Source organism: Macaca thibetana, chromosome 15 (genome assembly GCF_024542745.1).
Source record: "Macaca thibetana thibetana isolate TM-01 chromosome 15, ASM2454274v1, whole genome shotgun sequence".
Lineage (NCBI taxonomy): Eukaryota > Metazoa > Chordata > Mammalia > Primates > Cercopithecidae > Macaca > Macaca thibetana.
The window spans coordinates 39,900,200-39,919,012 of NC_065592.1; the positions used below are offsets into that span (position 1 = coordinate 39,900,200).

An 18,813-nucleotide genomic window follows, 5' to 3' on the forward strand; every position below is an offset into this window, starting at 1 on the left:
GCTGGGCATTAGTGAGGCAGGCAGGCAGGCAGGACCCATCAAGGAAAAGTAAGTGACCATTGGAGCAAAAATACATACTAATTTTTCAATCAGTGAGCTGTTAACCTTCTGGGATTTATAATTTCTCTGACATCCATTTTAACATTTGCTCTATCCAGTTAATTTAAAAAACCCATTTATTATACCCCTTAAGTCATTCTTTGTTATATTGTCAAAGTGTCACATTCTAATTATCTTAAAATCACTTTTGGCCGAAGCTTGTTAAAAAAAAAAAAAGTCAGCATTATGTCTGAGATTATTGATCAATGTAATTTTAAGGTTTTTGCTTTTTAATAATTAAACGCCACAGCATCATGCAGCATGCCTGCTGCCGGGATGTTGTTTGAGAATGAATCAAATGAGTATCTAATCCCCTAATAGTTTTCAAATATTTTAAATCTTTTTATCTCCATAACCAGAATTCTAAAGCAACCTAAAGGTTGTAATGTTTGTTAATAGACTCTTGTGATTTTTGCCACAACTATTAAGGCAGCTTCCTTACTAGTCTCCCTGGTTCTCTACTACTGCCAGGTGAATGTTTTGAAAGCCCAGCTCTACAGCTCAGTGGCTGCTTATCACAAACAGGATAAAATTCAAACTCCATCAGCTTAGTGCTTAAGACCCTCTAGAGTCTGTCTCTAACCTTATTTATTCTACTCCTAGTTTATGCAAACTTGCTATTAGCACACTGCTTTCTCATTGTGCCCACTAATTCATCAAGTTTAGAAAGTTGAAAGCATTATATTGTCTCCTGTAGTGCATCTTGCTGTCCATTTTCATACTGATACTTAGGACACAGATGGAAAATAGATGTTTTCTATTAGACTAGTTTCTTTGCTTCTGAGTCCATCTCATATCCTCTCTGCCAGATCCTTTGGATATTAAAAAGTCTTTGGGTATTAAAAAAGATTCCTTGACTTCTTGTTGACAAAGTAGGCACCAGCTAGGCTAGTTTACCTTTATTAACATTGAATATTGAACCTAAATGAAACCTACTAGGAATATTTTACTTTCGTAGGGTTTCATATTATTGAATTTTAGTCTTAAAATTTTTTATTATTATTGATTTTTTGCCAGTATGAAAGACAAAATGTTATATGGGAGTTTTAATTTGTAACTTTCTGATTACAACTGAACATATGTAATATGTTTATTGGCAATCTGTGTTTCTTTCATACACTGATAGCTTTAGCTCACTTATCTTTTTGGTAATCTTTTTTTAGTTCATTCTTTTTATATTCTGAATACTAATCAGTTGTCTCTAGTACATGTCACAAGTACCTTTCTTCTTGTCTGTCTTAAAAATTCATGGTTTTTTAAAAAATGTCTAGATGCTTCCTGGCCTTGTTGGCTTCAAAATCTGGCAATTGTCTTGGCTGCATGTGGTCTTGATACAGGGTTGCAGGTCCTTTTCAAAGTAGATGCTGTCTCCTAAGTACCAGGAGGCCGTAGGAGATTTTTCATATTTGTGACCCAACTCCGCAGGTTCCTGTATCACCCCAGCACTTAGCAGATGTCCTCTGGAGACATTTCTTTTGCTTATGCAGGTATAATTCTCAGCCCTAAATCTGCAACTGCAGACTTAATTTCCAAAACGAATTACACAGGAAACCTATAGGAAAGAAAATGGCTAGTGATCTTTGCTTACCCTAGGAATGGTTCTTCCCTTCCTGGAATGTCAGTTCCTTTAGTCTTCATTGCTTTCATGATTTCTGATATCTTAAAAATATGATACACTGTAATCCCAGCACTTTGGGAGGCCGAGGCGGGCGGATCACAAAGTCAGGAGATCGAGACCATCCTGGCTAACACCATGAAACCCCGTCTCTACTAAAAAAATACAAAAAACTAGCCGGGCGTGGTGGCGGGCGCCTGTAGTCCCAGCTACTTGGGAGGCTGAGGCAGGAGAATGGGGTGAACCCGGGGGGCGGAGCTTGCAGGGAGCCGAGATCACACCACTGCACTCCAGCCTGGGGCACAGAGCAAGACTCCATCTCAAAAAAAAAAAAAAAACAACAACAACAACAAAAAAAATGATACAAAGTTTTTTCTAGTTGTTGCAGTAGGACCAATACATTTCTGCTACCCACTACACCCTGCTTGCAAGTGGAAATCCATTTGTAGATTCCCTTTTGGATTTTCTGTGAACTCAATAAAAACATCTGCAAATAATGACATCTCTTCCTTTCCAGACTTTTTTTTATTATTATTATTTTGATCAAGAACTCCAAATCAGTGTTATAGAGAAGTGATAGCAGGCATCTTTTTTCTTTTTTGATCTCAACTTGAAAGCTTTTAGTATATCACCATTCAGTTGTTTGTTACTTGTTTATTTATCCTTTTTTCAGTTAAGGAGGTTCTCTTCCTAGTTTACTGAAAGTGTTTAAGCATGAATGGATATAGATTTTTATCAAATGCTTTTCTGCTTTTGAGAGATAACAAAATTTTTCTCTTTTATTCTGTCAGTGTTGTGCTGTACATTAATTGGTTTTCAAATATTTATCTAAACTGAAGTGCTAAACTAAATCCAGCTTTCTTGTGATGTATTATCTTTGTAGTGCTAAGTTTCTTAATATTTCTTTTTTTTTTTGGCGTGATCTGGGCTCACTGCAAGCTCCGCCTCCCGGGTTCCCGCTGTTCTCCTGCCTCAGCCTCCCGAGTAGCTGGGACTACAGGCGCCCGCCACCTCGCCCGGCTAGTTTTTTGTATTCTTTTTAGTAGAGACGGGGTTTCACCATGTTAGCCAGGATGGTCTCGATCTCCTGACCTCGTGATCCGCCCGTCTCGGCCTCCCAAAGTGCTGGGATTACAGGCTTGAGCCACCGCGCCCGGCCTTTAATATTTCTATTCAAGTTTTGCATCTGTGTTCTTGAGTAAGATTAACAAATACTTTTTTTTCCTCATAATTTTCTTATCAGGATTCCCATAAAGATTACGTTGACCTCGAAAACTAGTTGGGAAGTGTTCCCTGTTTTTGTATTCTCTGGAATAGTTTGTGTAAAATTGCCATTATTGGCTCCTTAAATGTTTGGCAGAATTTACTGGTGAAGATGGCTGGGAGTGGAGTTTCATTTGTGGAAAGGCTTTGAATTAGATTTGGGTTCTTTAATAATTGTGGGATTCTTTTTTGAGATGGAGTCTTGCTGTGTTGCCCAGTCTAGTCTTGAACTCCTGGGCTCAAGCAAACCACCTGCCTTGGGGCTGTGGGCATGTGTCACTATACCTGGCAATAATTTTAGGATAATTTATATCTTCTGTTTCTTCTAGTGTCAGTTTCAATAAGTTATATTTTCATGGGAGTTATATGAATCATCAAACTTATTGGAATTAACTTACTGATAATAGCTATCAGTGGAAGGATCTTAGAAGTATATTTTTTGAAAGAGAAAAACATGAGGTCATACCAGTACTTCCAATTCAAATTATTATAGGGTTTTTACTTAATCACTCAGTTTTATATATTTTTTCCTTATGCTGAAAATCTTAATTCTTAATGGCATTAACATGATTACTCATGTGCTTTATCGGTAATATATGTGTATGTATTTAATTTCAAAATAACAATGCCAGTACTAAATTTTTAAAAAATTTTATTTTGTTTTAATGTTAAACATTTCCATGGTTCCAAAGTCAAAACTGTAAAACCAAAGTATAGTCAGGGAATTTATCCTAGACCTCTCCATCCATTTTCTCCCATTGGTGTTTTTTTTGTGGGTAGAGGAAAGACAACTATATAAGCAAGCATATATAGACATGGAAATATGTGTGCATGTATATACATATGTATTTATATTTCTTCCCCAAGTTTCTTCTCCCTATTTCTTATACAAAATATTTGACCTGTACATGCTCTTCTGCACCTGGGTTTTTTTTTTTTTTTTTTAAAACTTATCTTGAAGATTGCTCCTTAGCAGCAAACAGAGATCTTTTTTATTTCTTTATATTACAGCCTAGTACTTCATTATATGGGTACCATACTTTATTCAACCAGTCTCCTATTGATAAGCATTTGGAGAAATAGTAACTTTTTGTTGTTGTTGTTGTTGAGACAGGGTTTCACTCTGTCGCCCAGTCTGAAGTGCACTGGCACGAACTTGGTTCACTGCAACCTCCACCTCCCAGTTTCAAGAGATTCTTGTGCCTCGGCCACCGGGTAGCTGGGATTACAGTCGTGCACCACCATGCCTGGTTAATTTTTGTATTTTTAGTAGAGACAGGGTCTTGCCATGTTGGCCAGGCTGGTCTCAAAATCTTGACCTCAAATGATCCACCCACCTCAGCCTCCCAAAGTTCTGGGATTACAGGCATGAGCCCCTGGGCCTGGCCAAAATACTAACTTTTAAAAAGGCATTTTCCATTCTCAAGACTACAACACTGTAGTGTTGGCCATTAGAACTATTTGATCTAATTTTTAAACACTTTTTGTTTATACATCATGCAAAAATTCATTTTATAGCCAGGCACAGTGGCTCACAACTGTAATCCCAGCTTTGGGAGGCTGAGGCGGGAGGATTGCTTCAGTTCAGGAGTTCAAGACTGACCTGGGCAACATAGTGAGACCTCATCTCTAAAAAAAAAATTTTTTTAATTAAAAAAATTTAAGAAGATTTGCCAGGCATGGTGGCACACACCTGTTGTCCCAGCTACTCTGGAGGCTGAAGTGGGATGATTGCTTAAGTCCAGGAAGTTAAGGTCACAGTGAGCTGAGATTGTGCCATTGCACTCCAGCCTGGGTGACAGAGCAAGACCCTGTCTTCCAAAAGAAAAAAAAAAATCCAAGTTTCTTTTTTTATTATTTTTATGATTTCTCAGGTTATTTATCATTGTAAGTAGGATAAGCTCAAGTCTTTGTGGCTTTTGCTTTATTACAGTTGTCTTTATTTTATTTAAAAGACTTCTACTTGTTTATGGTACTGCTCTCTCATTTCTCAATTTGTAGTACCAATTTAATCTCATTAAGTCCTTGCTTAGGTAATAGAACCCATCATCTTTATAACACCCCAAAGACATAGTCTCTCCTTGTAATTTATCAGGTTGAAAAGGGGCATGTAGTTGATATGTATCTATTACTCATCTGCTTCAAGGAAGTACCAACTCCTAAAGCAGACAGATTATTGTCTGTGTTAATTATGTATAAATTAAAATGTCTTACTTCAGATTTCTGTGATTTGATGAATAAAGCATTCTTTTCAATCTCAGTATGACCAGTTGTTCCTGTTGTTTATTCATATGTGTCTTCTGTTTAAAGAATTTTAGTAATCACTCATGATTTCTACTTTATAAATCCATGTGGAGTTTGCCAAAGTATTATATAATCTTAGTTACTTAGTTTGCCAAAGTGTTATATCTTTTCTCCAGCCCCCCTTCTAAGAGCTCATATTCCATTTTAACCTCTAATATACTTTTAGTATTTTTGATTGTCTATAGTAGAGAGAATAAAGTACAACCTCGACTAAACAAAATATTATAAGTACTTTTGCCTCTTCCTGGACCATGCAAAGACTTTAGAATATTTAGCATAATTTACCTCCTGCTTACCTTCCCTCCCCAGCTTATATGCTGCTCTCAGGTATTTTAACGTCTGTCGAACCCCATAAGGCATTATTATTATTGCTATTTTTATAGTCATTATTCATGTGCCATGCTTACTGTGGCATCTGTTGTATTATTTAATTTGATGCTTAAGACAATCTTACGTGGCAGAAATGATTATCCTTATATAATAGATGAGAACTAAGGCATGGAGAGTTTATGCATTTTACAAGTTCACATGGCCAGTAAGTCACAAATTAGGATTTAAACCCAGTCCAGAACCTGGTCTCTTAACTAGTGTAAACTCAAGTCCTGATTATTACTATTTTTTTCTCTCTCACTGAAAAATAATGACTTGAACCAAAAAGTTCTCACTAAGCAATTGTAAGATTTTTGACCATTAGGCTAATGGGCTCACCCTGACTACATATGAGGGTAAATAATTTTTTTTCATTCTTTTAGCTGACATAGCCCAGAGATACAGGATAAGCAAATACCCAACCCTCAAATTGTTTCGTAATGGGATGATGATGAAGAGAGAATACAGGGGTCAGCGATCAGTGAAAGCACTGGCAGATTACATCAGGCAACAAAAAAGTAACCCCATTCAAGAAATTCGGGACTTAGCAGAAATCACCACTCTTGATGTAAGTTGTAACTTTTGCTAGATTAAATGAACATTCCCTGATTAATGTAAACAAATTCTAATGCAAACAAAAAATCTGGACATTCTCCTATAGTTTATTGCAGTGGATTTGACATACATATACTTAATGAGTTGAATTTTTTTGAATTAATCTCAAGGGAAATACGTTATACTGAACTTGTGGATGAAAGATATAGCATACAGTAAAGCTGTACTAATGTGAATTGAGCATATATGAAAGCCTCAATTATAAAGAAATGGAAGTTAAAGTCAAGTATATACAACCAGAGCTTCTGTATTTTTCTTGTGGAGACCTTCAGGGTGTCTGTTCTAATCGCCCTTGTGTGAGCTCTTTTTATGAGTTTTAATGTCCTCTAAAATAGCCTCTGCTTAACGATAAGTTTAGCACACCCCTTTCTTTGTACACTGGGTAGTGTTTTAAAGACAACAACAACAAAAGCAAAAACAATTGAGTTTGGGCTCTATCACAATCACCAATCATCACTGTCAGGTTTGAGATTTGATTTTACCCTACTTGCAAGCTAAGCTAACCAATTACCATTTCATGGATTCTGTTAGAAGACACAAGACTGCTGGGTCAGAGACAAAGGAATTTATTGCTCACATCACAGCAAGTAGTGTGAGCATGTTTGCATTTGTTTCCTTGCCCTCCAAATCCTATGGAGGCAATACAGAGGACTCCCCAGATGGATACCTGCACATGCAGTGGGTTATGTCACAGGAGAGGGACAGTGGGCTTGGGGAACTCACTATTTCAGAGCAAGCAGTAACCCTGCATTTGTCCTGGCTGGAGGCATTCCCTCGTATCAGTGTTGCTCGCTGCAAGCACAACTCTGAGAAATGGCCTGGATAAAGAGTAGTCAGAGTCTTGCATTTTTTGGTAGACCCAGTAAGATGGGTAGGAGTGTGAGAGAGCCATGGGGGAGTCTCTCCAACAGTCACAAGTTATGATTGATACATTGTTTTAACACATTTTAGAATTAGTCCCCTTACTTAGGAAAAGATTGTCACTGATCAAATAGTTATCTATTTCTTAAAAATTTTAAATGCTAGAAGGAAATGTTTATAATTATATTTATTATAGTTAAGATTGTTTTCAACCCAATGTAATCTTTAATAGTTTTGGACTAGGTGTTAAAAACTAAATATGCATTTATAGTCATACTTTATTTGAACAATAACTAGACTAAGATAAGGGGTAAATGAAATAACATGTTTATAAAACTGTGTGTTTGCAAAATAATTACATACTTTATTTTACAGCGCAGCAAAAGAAATATCATTGGATATTTTGAGCAAAAGGACTCGGACAACTATAGAGTTTTTGAACGAGTAGCGAATATTTTGCATGATGACTGTGCCTTTCTTTCTGCATTTGGGTAAGTATCTTATTTAAAAGTGTGTTAGTGGGTTGGTTTGGCTGCCATGTTAAATTCCTATTGTATTTGGTCATTTTCTGAAGGTGATCTCTCCAAAAATGATCTCAGTCCTTTTAAAATCACCAAACAGTCTTTATGCCTGTCTCTGAATTCTTTTTAAGGTTTTAAAACTCTGTTTTTCTTTCTATAGTATTATCTGTTTCAGAATGTGGGCAAGCAGGAAAAAATGGACAAGTTAACAATTAACTCATTCATGCTTTTATTGAACTCATTTACTAACTCTTATCCTATGTTAGACAAAATGCTAATCTGTGGGGTTACCACAGTGAAACAACACACTGTCTTTCTTGTTAAGAAGCATGAGTTTTATCGTCGTCATTCGTCTCCATCTCTCCACCACCTTTTCTTATATCTTCCCTGTCTCAGAGGAACAATTCTTTCTAAGGCTAACCTGTTCTCTGGTATCCTTGTAACTGTCCTTTCAAACTCCTCTGGGGCTTTGATCCACCAGTTGTTCCTGCTTTCTTGTGTTTTCAACCTGACCCTTTTCAAGAACTGCTTTCCTTTTCTGAAAACATGCTTCTTTCTTTCCTGACCTGCCTCTTCTCTTAAGCTATAATGTCATCTTTCTTTTTATTCTTTTTTTTTTTTTCAAAGAATAGTTTATGCCTGGCTACCTTGATTTTCTCAAATTCTAACCAGTAAAAAACTTAACCTTTTGGAAGCTTTCACCTCCATTGCTCTAATGAAACTTGCCTCTACACATTCACAAAATGACTTCTTAATTACCAGATTGAGTGGTCTTTTAAACATCTTAATCCTTTTCAATTCCTCTGAAGGGTGTGACGTTCAACTACCTTTTTCTTTTTCTGCTGTGTCAACACTTACATTGAATCCCCCTGGTTTGGCCCCTACCTGTCTGAATTCTCTGACTTTATCTCCTTTTTTTTTTCTTTTTCTCAAGATGGAATCATTTTTGTGGTTCTGTTCTTGACCCTCTCTCCTCATTGGAGGTTATCTCAACCATCCTTTGACTTCCATGCAGTATTATTTCTTTTCATTGGCTCATGACTGTTAGGCTCAATTGTAGTAGCTATCTTGAGTGGAGCCTGGATGTCTGGCACAATATATCCTCTTCATTTTTTGACTTTTATTGTTTGTCCTTGCTTTAATGCTTTTGTAAGATTTTGTTTGTATGTTTTATTGTGTGCATTATTAGTTTTTTGTTTTTTGTTTTTTAAGCGATGAGGTCTCACATGTTGCCCAGGATGGTCTTGAACTCCTGGCCTCAAGTGATCCTCCTGCCTCCGCCTCCAAAAGCGCTGGGATTATAGGCATGAGCCACTGTGCCCAACCCGTATTCATTAAATGCTGCAAGCACACTTCTGCAGCAGAGCCTGTATCTGAAAGTGCTCCTCCCAGATGTCATCTCATCAGAAAGTCTTTGCCTGATAACTTTATATAAAGGAGCACTACCATCATTTAATTTGTCATTCTTTATCTACTTATTCCACTTATTTTCTTCATAGCATTTTTTCTGTAACCACCAAAGATAAATATATCTACTTGTTAGTCTATCTCTACTCACCAAAATGTAAACTCCATGAGAGAGAGAGAGTTTTGTTAGTTTTGTTCACTCCTGTTTACCCAATGTCAAGGCATAGCTGGTATAAAGGAAGCACATAGTAAATAGTTATTGAATTAATTAATTAATGGAACACACTTTTTCTGTTCTCACTGTTATCAATCTAGGTTAGCACCCCTTCCCCCTATCTCCTGGACTACTGTAATTAGAAACTAGAGATAAATCAATATTCAATTAATCTAAAAATAATTGATTACAAAAGTAATTTGTTATAGTATTCACTCTACATATTTTTATTGAACAACTTTTATGTGCCAGATACTGTACTAGGTTTAGGAAACAATAATGGACAAATAAACAAAAAATTACTTATTTATGGAACTATATTTTAGTGATGTGGGTTATTTCGGGGTTTTTTTTTGGGGTTTTTTTTTTTTTTTCAGTCCTTGTGACCAAACCAATGACATTGATCCCTAGTTGCTAGAAAACAGTCTGGGGTCAAAAACAACCTTTTAGTGCTAAAACTCCCAATCTAAACTTATACAAAACACAAAAACAACTAAAATTTTCCTTTAAAAAGTCTGCCTCATATTAAATGTTTTCTTTAAATGTATGCTTTTCTTGGTATTGCATAGTCTTATAATAGGGACTATGATGGATAAGTATGTATTTCAAGTCTGTAATTCCTACATTGCAGAATCCTGTCATTCAGGTTTATTACTGCTTCTCCCTTCCTATAGGGATGTTTCAAAACCGGAAAGATATAGTGGAGACAACATAATCTACAAACCACCAGGGGTAAGTTGCTATTTCTTAATGTTGTATGATAAGATATAATTTAAATACATGTATAAAATGTAGTTTTATATGTGTTAATGTTCATAGAATCATAGAACTTTAGAATTGAAAGGAACTTTGAAGCATCATCTTGTGCTGATCTAAACCCTTCAAAACGAAGATGGGAGCACAGAAGCCTAAAGTCACACAGGCATTAGAGTAGCAGAGCTGGCCTTAGGGATCCCCTGACTCTCAGGCCTTTTCTATCTCTCTGGCATTCAGTCTGGGAGCCAAATTTTTCAAATGCTGCAGTTGCCTGTGATTGTCATTTCTACCTGTTGTATTTGGCTAGTATTGTACTAGCCAAACTCCCAAATCTCCTGGGGGATAAATTTACTCAGTACCTGCCAGGTAATAAGGAGCAGCTAGGTTGTTTTTAACCTGTAGGGTAAGAAGTTTTAAGTAGCTGCTTAGGCCCTACCAGGTGATGGTAGCCATAACTAAGAGGCAAAAATCATAGCATGTGTTATCCCAAATTCACCAAAAAAAAAAAAAGGAAATTTATGGATATTTTTTCAATTTGTAGTTTTCATTTTAATGTTGTTTACAGTGTTTTTACACTGAGATTTTAAATTTTTGTGCAGATAAATGAATTTCTTGCTTAGAAAGTTTCTATTTTAAATTCACATAGGTGTTTGCTTATGTTTTTTGCAAGTACATTTCTTTGAGTAGCTTACTTAGTATCATCATCTCTAGATTATCAGAATGCAGTACATATCTCCCAGTGGTAGTGTGGTTGTTCAGAGCATGGGCTCTGGTGGTATCAGACTGGGTTTGAATGTCAAATGTGCCACCTTCTTAGGTATGTTACTCTGGGAAAGTTTCTTCGCTTCCCCATGCTTCAATTTCTTAATTAGTAAAAATGGGATGATAATAACAGTACTTGCTTTATAGGGATGTTGGGAGGATTAAATGAATCAACACATATAAAATGTTCACAATCATGCCTAGACACAGTAAGTTTATCTATTAATATTAGCTATTATTTTTATCATTTTAGACACTTCATAGATAATTGACTTTGAGTTAATGTGGAAACAGATATGGAGGTAATAAAATGAAATAGTCTTGCCTTACATCCATATAGCATCTTGTATTTTTCAAGGCTTTTTCACTATCCATATTTTCTTCTAAAAGAAGTAATTTCTAAAATTTTCAGCTCTAAGGAATAGCTAAATTAATTCATTTGGAGAATTCTTCTTTTCACAATGCCTTTCTGCCTTTGGTGAGGATACTGAAAAAGAGTTAATTGACCTAAATCCAAGAAAAAGCAATAGGCTTGGGTGTCACAGGTTAGATTATTAGCTCACTGGTAATCACAGAATTACCTGCTTTTTACCACCCATGGCCCTCTTTCTTGGAAGTTCCATGATTTATGTTTCTTTTGTAACACCGGTAGATTTTCTGGGTTCATGGATGGATTTAAGAATGTACTTTTTAGCCTGGGCAACAGAACAAGACCACATCTCTGAATAAAATAAAATAATTAGCTTGGCATGGTGGCATGCACCTGTAGTCCCAGCTACTCTGGAGGCTGAGGTAGGAGAATTGCTTGAGCCCAGGAAGTCAAGGCTGCAGTGAGCCATGATCATGTCACTCTACTCCAGCGTGGGTGACAGAGTGAGACTTTGCTTTAAAAAAAAAAAAAAAAAAAAAAAAGAATATACTTTTGCCAGCACAGTTTAGATTTAATTTTTTTTTTTTTCCTGTCTTGTAATAGCATTCTGCTCCGGATATGGTGTACTTGGGAGCTATGACAAATTTTGATGTGACTTACAATTGGATTCAAGATAAATGTGTTCCCCTTGTCCGAGAAATAACATTTGAAAATGGAGAGGTATGGGCTTTCTACTGTGTATTGTTACTTTAAATTCAAATGTCTGAAACCACAAGCTTCCTCCACCTGTCTTACTATGTTAACAGAGTTATCAGTTGTAAGAATCATATAGTGAACATAACTATATCATAGCTGTTTCTGTAATATAAGCCAGTGATTCTTCACCTTTGCTGTCCCAGAACCCCTCTATTACATTTCCAGTAAGAGTAGTAGTTCACCATAACCTTGAAAATGAGTTTGAAAATGCCTTTCAGGTGATTCTGATGCCCATCTGTTGGTTGAGGATCCCTGTTTGGGTGGATGTCCTTTAGAACAAGGGTCCGCAGCCATGGCCTGCTAGGAAGAGGGCTGCCCAGCGAGAGAGCATTACAGCCTGAGCTCTGCCTCCTGTCAGATCAGCGGCAGCATTAGATTCTCATACGAATGTGAACCCTGTTGTGAACTGTGCATGTGAGGGATCTAGGTTGCATTCTCCTTATGAGAATCTAACTAATGCCTAATGATCTGAGGTGGAACAGTTTCATCCCGAAATCATCATCCCCCACCCCAATCAGTGGAAAAATTGTCTTCCATGAAACTGGGCCCTGGTGCCAAAAAGGTTGGGGACTGCTGCTTTAGGAGCAGTGCTTTGCAGATTTTAGTTACAATTATTTCTATATAATGAATAATCCTTTGCCATTAAAAGATTCTTCTGTTTTTTGTAAAGCAGTTAATGTTGTCTTTTTCATTATAAATAATGAAAGCAGTTAGCAGTGATCATGTAACTGACCTCAGTCATCCCATGCGTCTGAAATCAAGTCCATCAAAATTCTTTCAACTCCCACCAAAACAAAACTTAAAAACCTAAGAGGCTGGAGAAACAAGTACAAAGAGTTATGTCTGTAAGGACCTCTGTCCTTTCTTTACTTTATGTAAGACATATCTTTCATTCCAGGTCTTTTGTTTTTAAAATCAATGGCCTAAGAATGCAAGTTTTTAAAAACTTTGTATTAGGTACAGTTTTTAAAAACTTTGTGTATGCATATACACTTCAAAGAATTGTAAGTGTATAAATCACAGTTTAAGTATCTGGTCCCCCAAAATTATCACAGAGTAAACATACCCATATAATCACTACTTACAGTGGTATGGAACAAATATTTGTGTGTCCTAATATTCATATGTTGAAATCCTAATCCCCAATGTGATAGTATTAGGGAATGAATCCTCCATTCATGAGATGGAGTCCTCATGAACGGGATTGTGACCTCATAAAAGAGACCTCAGAGAGTTATGTAGCTGTCTTTCTGCCATGTGAGGATACAATGAGAAGTAGGCAGTCTGCAACCTAGAAGACAGCTCTCACTAGAACTGACCATGCTGGCACCCTGATTTTCGATTTCCGGCCTCCAGAATGATAAGAAATGAATTTCTGTTAATTTGCAAGCCACCCAGTTTATGGTACTTTAATATAGCAGCTCAAACTAAGAGAGAGGGTAGACAATTTTTTTCAACAAAGAGTCAGGTAATAAGTATGTTAGGCTTTGCAGTTCATATAATCTCTGTGGCAGCTACTCAACTTTTCGGTTGTAGCACAAAAGTAACCTTAGACAATACGTAAACAAATGTGTGTGGCTGTGTTTCAATAAACCTTTATTTCTGGACACATACTTTTCACATGCCATGAAATATTTTTAAAATTTTCCCCAATTATTTAAAAATATAAAGACCAGGGAGGGCCCTGTGCCATGGCTCATGCCTGTAATCCCAGCACTTTGGGAAGCCAAGGTGGGTGGGTCACCTGAGGTCAGGAGTTCGAGACCAGCCTGGCTAACTAACATGGTGAAACCCCATCTCTACTAAAAATGCAAAGTTAGCCAGCCATAGTGGCAGGCGCCTGTAATCCCAGCTACTTGGGAGGCTGAGGCAGGAGAATCACTTGAATCTGGGAGGCAGAGGTTGCAGTGAGCTGGGATCCGGCCACTGCACTCCAGCATGGGCGACAGAGCGAGACTCCGTCTCAAAAAAAAAAAAAAAAAAAAACCAAACCAAACAGTTAAAGACCAGTTATAGCTTATGGACCTAACAGAATCAGGCAACGAGTCAGATTTGACCCATGGCTATAATTTGTCAATCCCTGAGCTAAGTCAAGAAATAAAATATTTCCAAACCCCTTGTCTTCCTTCTCAATCATTACCCCCATTTACCATCTTCATAATCACCACTTATTTTGAATAGGACTATAGGAAGTTTTTCCTGTTTTTGAACCTAAAATAGAATCATGTCTTTTGTGTCTGGCTTCTTTCACTCAACTTTATATTTATGGAATTCATTCATATTGCATGAAGCTGTAGTTCATTCATTTTCATGCTGAATATAATTCCCTATATAAATATAACACAATGTATCCATTCTACTATTGGTGGACATTTAGACTGCTTCCAGATTTTGACTACTGTGAATAATGCTGCTATGAACATTCTTATTATGTCTTTTGGTGAATATATGCACAGATTTCTACTGGATATATATACCTATGAATAGAATTGCCAAGTCATAGGGCATATATATATTCAATTTCAGTGTATGATAACCAGTTTTTCCAAAGTGGTTTTAGCAGTTTACATTCCTACCAGTAGTATATCAAAGTTCACATTGCTCCACATCCTTACCCACATTTGTATCAGCTATTTACATTTTTAATCTATTTTGGTGTATGTGTAGTAGAGTTTCATTGTGGTTTTAATTTGTATTTCCTTGATGATCAGTGGGATTGAGCACTATCAGTTGCCTTTTCTGGAAAGACAGATGGTCCTAGAAGAAAAGCAGCTTCAAATGCAATGCTTAATGTTCTGGGTTTCCTTCTATTCCAGTCTTGGCCCATAATTCTTTCCTTTTTTTTTTTTTTTTTTTTAACTTTTGGATGCTTTCAAAAAGGTGGTTTATTCTTATTATTATGACCCTGGTTTTTCTAATTTTCCCAGTAGTAAGATTAGTCCAAAGTACATCCATTATTACTTCAGAATGTAATTTTTAGCACTGTAGCTTAACCTAATTGTAATACAACAAAACCTGGAGTTCTTAAGGAAGAATATAATCTCAGATTTGATGCTTTCTGTTACTAAGGTGTATGTATATTGGTAAGTGCTTTAAGATTTGGAGATAATATATGTGAACTCTCCAAGATTCCCTGAAACTCTCCCTGAGTCTTTCCAGAGGCTTCCAGCTCTTAGATCTTAGTATCTCTTTCCCCCTTTCTTGGGGAAGAGAGAGCAACACTTAACTTTTGGGACTGGCCATTGTGAGTAAACCAGAGTGCTCTTTGCCCCCTCTTCGTCTTGAGAATGCATTCTTGGGGTATTTCTGATCTATGTCCATTGGCATTTCCAACACTTAGACTGAGATGTATAAGGCAAAAAGAAAACTGAAGGAACTGAGTGCCATTTCTTAGGTCCTTAAGTCCTTAGCCAGTCTGCTTTGTTTTATTTGCTTTTCAGGGCCTTATGTTTGTTTATATAATGTCCAGGATTTTTAGCTGAACTTCCTGGGAGAAATAGAGAAAAGTGTCTACTTCATCTTTCTGGAAGCAGAAGTCTATGCCAACAGCATTTAAAAACTCGTTATAAGATTTTTTTTTACCTGATTTAAATGTTGCCTTTGCATTTTAGTACATAAAAATAAGTTAGTATTTTTATGTCAGCATGGTACATTTTTGGTGTACCTTTTCCACCATAAAATAATATTTAATTCTTATTAAGTTTGTAGCAATTTCAAATCAAATGTATGAATGTTTGTATGAGATTCTCGGTGTGTCTGCTTGGACAGATCATTGCAAGCCTAAATCATCTTACATTGGCTCTTTGCTGAGTGTTTCATAGAAAGAGGATTAGTGCTGCCAGGATCCAGTTTAACATGTAAGAATACTCCACTGGGACATCCTACTTGTTTATAATAGCTATTTCTCAAATCAAAGTTCTAAAAATGGTTTCTCATGAAATGTGATTAATATATTTTTAATCCTGCAAGCTTAAATATCATAAACTTATCAGGCTCTATTGCACTGGTTATTATCTTAATGCAATGCCATATTATAAAATATTTTGGAATTTTGAATTATAGAAGACTTTTGAGTGAAAATTCTAACACAAGCCTTTTCTTGCAAAGTCTCTTTTTTTGGTTTAAAGAAGTTGCTTTACCAAGTTTTCTGGTTTCTTTTGTTCCTGCAATTCTTTGATTCTACTTCCTTTTCCCTAGTTTTTTAGAATTTCAGAGAGTATTCCTAATTTGAAAATCTGAAATCTGAAATGCTCCAAATTCCAAAATTTTTTGAGTACCTCCATGACACTCTTGGAGCACTTTATATTTTTAGATTAGGGATGCTGAAGCGTTAACAATAATGCAAATATTTCAAAATCCAAAACACTTCCGATCCCAGGCATTTTGAGTAAGAGATACTCAACTTTTATTTCTGTGTCACAGCTTGGCACTTGGAGGCCATTCTTAGTGACCAGAGTATTTTTTTGTTCAGTAATGTTCTGTTGCTTCTTTCAGTGTTATTTTTGAACCTTCTTCTCAAAGTAGTATTTTCCTGGATTTTGAGTAATTCATATTGTTAAGACGCATCTTAAGTCATTGTAGTTTTTTGAGATGGTTTGAATAAATATGCTCAGATTGGGTGTCTTTCAATCTTTAATCATGTGTCATTACCCCCCATGACACACTAAATGCTTAGGTACAGGAATTCAAATGTTTGGATCAAATAGCGTCTTTCAAACCATTTCTCATTGCAGGGCAAAGTAAAAAATTTTCACTAGAATATACATAATTCTTATTTTTCATTGAATAATACCCTTCTGTGTGCAATGCACTCAATTTTGTATTCTTTTCTTTTTAATACTGGATATATAGATTGGATGTAGCACACATAATCTTGTCTTGCTTCCATCTCTTTCCTATCATTAATAGCATTTTAAAGTGGACTGTAAGACATTTCACGGAATTCAAAATACTGCTCCTACAATTTGAGTGTTTGGCCACAAGGTGTCAGTGGTGTGTCATAGTTTTATAGTACCAGCAGCCTAGAAGAGATTGGGATTTAAGCTCCCTCTGCTTTTTAATGCACATTCATACTTATTAAAAAAAAAAAAAAAAAAAAAAAAAAAAACTTAGAATTTATTAATAGAATAGTTAAGACAAGCAATTGTAAAGCAGAATGTTTGAGGTACTTTAAATCAAACTTTAAGAAAGTAAACATTTAAAAAATACTTATTTATTTATATTTGAATTGTTAGTCTTTTCCATTTTGATTTTAAACTTAGTTTTGAAAGAGAGGATGGATTAGACTCTTTCTGCTTACAGTTTATCAAATGAATGTCCTAGGCTCCCCCCCCCCCCCCGCCTTTTTTTTTGAGATGGAGTTTCGCTCTTGTCACTCAGGCTGGCATGCAATGGTGCGATCTCAGCTCACTGTAACCTCCACCTCCCAGGGTCAAGGGATTCTCCTGCCTCAGCCTTGAAGGAGTAGCTGGGAGTACAGGTGCCTGCCACCACGCCCAACTAATTTATATATTTTTAGTAGAGACAGGGTTTCACCATGTTGGTCAGGCTGGTCTTGAACTCCTGACCTCAGGTGACCCACTCGCCTCAGCCTCCTAAAGTGCTGGGATTACAGGTGTGAGCCATCGCGCCCAGCCTGTCCCTGGTTTTCTTACTTCTGTAGGCCTCAGGTATGTTTAGTTGGATTACTTACATTTTTTAGACAATTTGCATTCACTCATTTAGTCCTCAGAGGCCCAGGAAAATTTAAGAATTTGTCATGACTATTCGCCTGCTCTGGCAGTTCTTTCAGGGATAATTTTTAAAACCAGATTTAAAGGTATAGACCTGGAAAATCTTAAACAATGAAACAGGGTAGCACCCTTCCCCGTGGTTGTCAGCACATTTAATACTTCTTGAGATTTGTTATGTTGTAACCAACCATTCAGTCATTTAATCTGTGGGGAAATAGCTGTTTCCTGTAAATCTGGTTATCTTACTATTCTTCTCCTTAATCTTTTAACATTTGTTTGGTAAAAAATATGCTTGTATGGACATAGGTAAACTTGGAAGCCTAAGCAGCATACATTACCACCTATTTAGAAGCATTTGTTTATTTATTGACATATGTTGATTGTGAGCAAAACAGAAATGAAGTAAGATTGTCTTCAAGGGGTTTTCAGTTTAATATTTCATATGTACAGATAATATAACACAAAGTCATGCCCCATTCCACATGAGGGGCACTGATAAAATGCTCTTGGAGTTTAGAAAAAAGAATTTTCCTTTGACAGGGATGGGGTGGAATGAGAGATGGCTTTAGAGAAGAGGCACTACATCCTGAAAAGAAAAGTACTAAGAGAGAAGTAGAAGTACTAAAGAAAATGGGGAGATAGGAGAAGGAGGTTAGACAGGAGGGGACTAGGCAGTAGTTTGAGTATTTAAAGTACTTGTTTAGAATTTGAAATGGAGATGTTAAGCAGACAGATGGAAACCTAGGCTTGGATTCTGTACTGGAGCTGGGCTTGTAGACACAGATAAGTGATCAGAAGTAGTGATCGAAACTGTTGAACTACATGAAGTTGTCAGGCTAGACCAGAGAAGTCCAAAGACAACCATTGAGACCAGCATCAGTTAATGGATGGTGGAAGAAAAAATGGGAGTCCAAGAGATAAAAGATGAGGAAAAAAAAAAATCAGCTTACTAAAAGATTAATGTGATGCCGGGGGTGGGGAGAGGGGAAATGGGAATCAGTACTAATGGGTATGTAGTTTCTTTTTGAAGTGATAAAAAATGTTCTAGGGTGGGTGCAGTGGCTCATGCCTGTAATCCCAGCACTTTGGGAGGCCGAGGGGAACAGATCATGAGGTGAGGAGATCAAGACCATCCTGGCCAAAATGGTGAAACCCCGTCTCTACTAAAA

The 18,813-nt window shown here is 36.6% G+C and overlaps 2 protein-coding genes across 3 annotated transcripts in view; one reads left to right on the top strand and one right to left on the bottom strand.

The window, feature by feature from the left end:
* The window catches only part of INVS (inversin), a 321,952-nt gene extending 308,334 nt beyond the window's left edge, over positions 1–13,618 (bottom strand). Inside the window, exons 1-2 of the mRNA XM_050761483.1 lie at positions 12,998–13,618; positions 9,206–9,281 (exon numbers count right to left, since the gene is read on the bottom strand). The gene's annotated coding sequence lies outside the window, so the exon portion shown is untranslated. The remainder of the gene's footprint in view (positions 1–9,205; positions 9,282–12,997) is intronic.
* ERP44 (endoplasmic reticulum protein 44) overlaps positions 1–18,813 on the top strand; it is a 115,551-nt gene that overhangs the window by 69,774 nt on the left and 26,964 nt on the right. For both annotated transcript variants that reach the window (XM_050761505.1, XM_050761506.1), the window contains 4 exons: positions 6,034–6,218; positions 7,502–7,617; positions 9,943–10,000; positions 11,760–11,876. In XM_050761505.1, the coding sequence (XP_050617462.1) occupies positions 6,034–6,218; positions 7,502–7,617; positions 9,943–10,000; positions 11,760–11,876 (476 nt within the window). The remainder of the gene's footprint in view (positions 1–6,033; positions 6,219–7,501; positions 7,618–9,942; positions 10,001–11,759; positions 11,877–18,813) is intronic.